Source organism: Microtus ochrogaster, linkage group LG2 (assembly GCF_000317375.1).
Source record: "Microtus ochrogaster isolate Prairie Vole_2 linkage group LG2, MicOch1.0, whole genome shotgun sequence".
Lineage (NCBI taxonomy): Eukaryota > Metazoa > Chordata > Mammalia > Rodentia > Cricetidae > Microtus > Microtus ochrogaster.
The window spans coordinates 25873746-25878988 of record NC_022028.1 but is presented as its reverse complement, the minus strand read 5'-3'; the positions used below and the strand labels follow the sequence as shown (position 1 = coordinate 25878988).

General features: G+C 45.0%; 1 protein-coding gene across 1 annotated transcript in view; it reads right to left on the bottom strand.

The window, feature by feature from the left end:
• Positions 1 to 2236: 2236 nt before the first annotated feature.
• The window catches only part of Tmem182 (transmembrane protein 182), a 39464-nt gene continuing 36457 nt past the window's right edge, over positions 2237 to 5243 (bottom strand). Inside the window, exon 5 of the mRNA XM_005359996.2 lies at positions 2237 to 4324. Within this exon, the coding sequence (XP_005360053.1) occupies positions 4104 to 4324 (221 nt within the window). The 3' untranslated portion in view covers positions 2237 to 4103. The remainder of the gene's footprint in view (positions 4325 to 5243) is intronic.

Sequence of the window (5243 nt, the reverse complement as noted above, 5' to 3'; positions counted from 1 at the left end):
GCATTCCACCTGCCTGCTCTCTGGAGCCAATTTGGTCTGCTTGTCACATGGAAGAAGCAGGAGACCAGTCATCTTCCCATTTAACCAGGAAGATGCAGCCATTCTAACCAGTGACTTATAAAGACACTTCCTAAATACATCATAGAACTATAGTTAAATTTTGCATAACTCAATTTTTCTATATAAAAACTAAATTATATAATTTACAGAAACAGATGGAAGTAGTAAATCTATTAGGTTCTATGCACAGGTGTAATGTTTTTCAAAATTCATCCCCCCAAAGCCTTCTGAAAAATTCAAGATTAGAATTCGAGTCCCAGACACGGTTTTATTACCTTCCGTCATGCCATCCAAAATGCAGGTGGTCAGACAATGAGTTCACAGAGCTTAGCAGAGCCACAGGAGAAAGAAACGGGAGGCCAGAGTGTTCCGCTGTGTTTTCAGAATTTCTCTAGTATTTGCCACCATGCATGCCCCCAAGAGAAAGTAATGCTGAAGAAGGAACCAGAGCTCTGGCTTCTGTCAACCAGTGCAGTAACTTCGAATCCCTTTCGGCAGTATCTAGGGATTGATCAGGATTTGAAACACTCTGGGCAAGACCTCTAGCACTAAACTATATCCCAGCCCTCCTTTTCCTTGTTATCTAAAGCAGGATATTGCTATGGTGCTCAGACTGGTGGTGTAAGCAGGCCTTGAACACTGAGATCCATCTGCCTCTGCTCTGAGAAGCTGGGATGACAGAGGGTAACACTGCTCTTGTCTATGGATACCCTTGACTACAAGTTTTCCTCTCTATCCCCTTTCTCCTGCCAACTGGTTTAAAGGAGTCATTGCTTAGTGTACTTGTGCATTATAAAACGGAAGACATAAACTATTTCTCTGCCATCCCTGATTTTGAACATGGAAGACAGCATCTTCCCAAGGTCTTTCAGGAATTGCCCTCCACATTTGATCATCTGTGAAGCATCTCCACAGATTTCATTCCTCCCAACTGTTAAGGAAAATTCCGTTTTCTATCCAGCTCTGTTAGTGAGCCTCCTACTCCCACTGGGGCCCACCAAAAGCAAACTGGGGGGGGGGGTGACTTTGCTCTTTACTATGGCTCCCAACACTACTGGCGTTTTCTCACGATTTCCCTCACCTGCAGGCTCTGGTTCAGCTACTGATCAGCTATCTGAGTTTGCCTCTGGCTTTCTAAGTTCCTTTACAAGTCAAGCTTGGTAACTTTCGTGATAATACAAACCAAAGAATGACTAGTTGGATATCATCATCAGTTGAGTGATACCAATAAGGTGGCATCTGGAGATGATGGCATCACTGTAACCCTGCAAAGCCAGCCCAGCTCACACACACTGACTGCACCCATCAGGTCACCTCTCCACCCATCCCTATCTTCACAACACTCTTTGCCTGTGTCTGAGTCTCTCCGCCTCCCCTCTTCTCTCGGTCTCTGTCTCTTTGTCTCTGTCTGCCCACTCACTCCCCCACTCCCCCCCCCCACATACACACCTGTGCATTTTAATGGTAATTGGCAATGGCGCTATTTTCTCTACTGGATTCTTTCACACGTGAATTGAACCTTCAAACTCAGCACGGTATTTACAGATTCGTGGGGAAAATGACCACGGGGAGCACACCAGAATAGTGCATGATTTTAGACACCTTTACCGAAGCAGAACACCACCCTTCAGTTGCACAGGTGGCTTCAATTCACGTGTGATCTGCCACTGATTGACCTCAGCTCACTGAGAAGGTCCAACAAACAGGGCCATCATAGCTGTCAGAAACTGCAAGCCATTCCTCACTGCCTTCCTGACTCTTTTCACCCAAGTCACTGAAGAGGCATCTGATTTGTTAAATGAAAAAGCCAGTACAAAATCAACACTCTTAAGAAATTTTAACTTTTCCCTTGACTGCTTCCAAAATGAGCTAGTGTACCCCAAACAGAAACAGACACAGCATGGGCAATCTGAATACAGTGCCCCCAGGAAGCAGGGAAGCTGTTACACTCGTTTCCATATCAAGCTAGCAAACACCACTCACCCACATCCCGTCCACTTCTTACGCAGTTGAAAATGGTACTCCGCATCAGCGCGAGTGTCACAATACAACTCAGAAAGACTTCTGCTGGGTGTATCTGTAGGAATTGTCAGACCCATCAGCTCTTTGGCCAATTGCCTTATGATAAACACACAGTAGCCACATAAGTGAATTAGGAAAGAAGGGCAACCATCTGAAGTTTATAAATATTCAAACTTTTACTAGAAACAGCTTGCATGTGAAATTTAAATGGCATACAGTCCGGAAAAAGGTTCCCTTCCAAAGTTCTACAAAAAAGAATTGTATGTTCAGATGACACAAACGAACCAGATACATCTAAGCATCGTCTGGAAAACGTAATCCCATGCCATGGCTTAATATCACGGGCAATATGCATAACAGAAATCAGAATTATTTTTCTGATAACCAAGCCAAAGAAAGCAAGGAAGTAAATGGAGCGATATCAAAAGGAAACAGAAGATGACAAAGGAAAGTAGCACAGAAATGCACCGATGCCCTTGAAGTGACTTGCAAGACATGCTAGACCCCTGGAGCTTCTATTTCAGGCAAGTCTGGTCACTAACCGCCCTCATGGGTAAATAGATACCTCAGGCTCCCGCTACTCCTCCAGTTCTTCCTCTGTGTATAAAGCCGGCTGAGGAGAAGGTTGAGGCAGCATCACTACTGTACCTACAACAGGCCAGAAGAGCTAACCCCTCCTTCCTAGAGCACCTTCCCGGTGGTCATCCCCCTGCCTCAGTGTTGTGTTTCCTTCTTGCTACAATTGCAGAAGGCATCGCTGGGTCCCCAGCAAATTTCAGGTGCTGTGTATTTCTCTGTTCATCACTAACACCAAACCCCTCCTTGATGGAAACTTCCAGAATGCAAGTTCCAGCCGAAGGAAGCCACTCAGATGGGCTTGATTTCAATCAACAACCCTGGCAAATGAACCTCTTTGATATGCAAAATGTCTGTGCTCGTGTATAATAAAGAATCATATTTCCCCACAAAACCCTTTTCTTGCAGGAGGTTAGGGGAATCTGGGTCTGCGAGTGTTAATGCATATGCTGCAAAGGAGAAATGGAGGGACAATATGGGAACCAAATGATCGGAAGAACTGGATCCTGTAAAATGTCGGGGAAAGTTAATATGCCATGGTCTTCATAAAGTCAGGCTATTATAATCTTCACAAGGAAGTATCTGGAAGCTTTATGGCTGGGGAATATGAAGAGCACGTCCTCTCAATAAATTTAAATGTGCTGAACATCTTAGCAATTTAAGTTTTAAATGGGAATTTTAAAATATCAAATAGAATGATGTGCTCAGAGGAGGCGCGTGGCTTTTACAGATTTCAAACCATATTACAGTCCAGGGTTAGCCCCCTGTAACTTCCACACTTCCAATCTGCACTGGATACACTCTGCCCCGGGGGATCTGCTGCTTTCTAACAGTGTAAGCTTTCTATAGGCATGCATAATTAAAAAAGAAAACTCAGATGACGCAGGTGGTGATAAACTCGAATAAGTACATTTGGTACCACAGTTGTGGCCCATTTGAACTCAGGCTCCGATAGCAAGAACAACAGCTAGCTATTTTTAGATAATGAATCACTTGCTCACAGAAGTCAGTGGATGAGTATGTGTCTGCTCCCGGGCATGTAGGAGGAGAAGAAACGGAAGCAGTCATCTGACATTTGTGTTCCAGTCTTAATTATTCTCCTTATTAAAAAATAAAGCAGCAGACGTGAATGCCAAGGAGACGGTCAAGCTAAGCTTGGCTTGCTGTGGACGATCGCATTTGCACCCTGCCCTTACTCCACACTCTACAATGGGCCCACCCCCTACCTGTTCCCTAGGGAACTAATTCCTCACCAGCACAGACAGCTGTGGGTTCTGGAGAAGTCCAAGGACTTCCTCATGAGGGGAAATCACAAGTAAAATGATTCATCAAGAAATAAAAACTCTCCGTGTATATCAACTGATTTTATGCTGAGTACCATCACCAGCACAGAAGGGGAAGAGGGAACGGGAGGTACGGTGCTCTGAACGCCAGACTGGCTCAACTTAGTGATGCAGCTGAATGTGCCGCCCGACGACGAGAAACAGTAACCCGGCTAGCAGAGAAAAGAGGATGCCGGCCGGGGCCAGGAAAAACGACCAGCCGTACAGAACCGAGGGCGTGAATTCCCAGCAGTCTTTCATTTTCATGGCTTTGTAACTTTCCATGTCAGCCACCGCCTGGACCCAGATGACATACAGCATCACCACCAGGGAGAACAGGACACCTGAGGAAGAGAGAAGACCATTCAACTTCCTGGAGGGACCACCCCCGCAAATTGCCCTAAAGTATTCACTTGTTTAAGGGTGAACGCCTCAACTCTGAGCTGAATCAGGCATCGTCTGTGCCACTCCTTATGAGCTGAAGCAGCAGCTCTCAATGGGTCCCAACCCCTTTGGGGGGGCGTCAGACAACCCTTTCACAGGGGTTGCCTAAGACCATTGGAAAGCACAGACATTTACATTATGATTTATTGCAGTAGCAAAATTACAGTTATGAAGTAGCAATATATGGCTGCGGGTCAGCACAGCATGAGGAACTGTATAAAAGTGCCACGGTGTCAGGAAGGTGGAGAACCACTGAGCTAAAGAGACACACTGCTGACCTTCATATTTTAAAGTATTCTGTGGACCACTGTATTAGCATAAGAGACAACAGCCACGGTTGGTACGCATTTATTAAGTGCTTACTGTTTGCCAGGTACTATGCTGAGTCTGTGGACATTTGTATTTGACATTTAGACACTTGATAAAGTATATCAAGTTTGGAAGCAAGAACTGTAACCCATTATTACTTCTTTCAATGCATGCGTGGGTCAGTGGGAATAGTACCAGGGCAGTAAGTGTACGGACACAACTAATGGTGTTCAGCCCAGGCTTTTCAACTTCTTGCTACACCATGGAAACCCAGCTAACTCTATAGAGCTGCAACCAGCATGGCCACAGAAACAAAAGCTCTATGCGTACCATGCAAAGACAGTCACCACCGCTTGAATGTGCAAAATGCGCAAGGACAAATGTATGTGCAATTTTTTCAGTCTTTATGTTTATTTTATGCACATTGGTATTCTGACTGCATGTATAGCTTGAGAAGGCCAGAAGAGGGTGTTTAATCCCCTAGGACTGGAGTTATAAGTAAGTATGAGC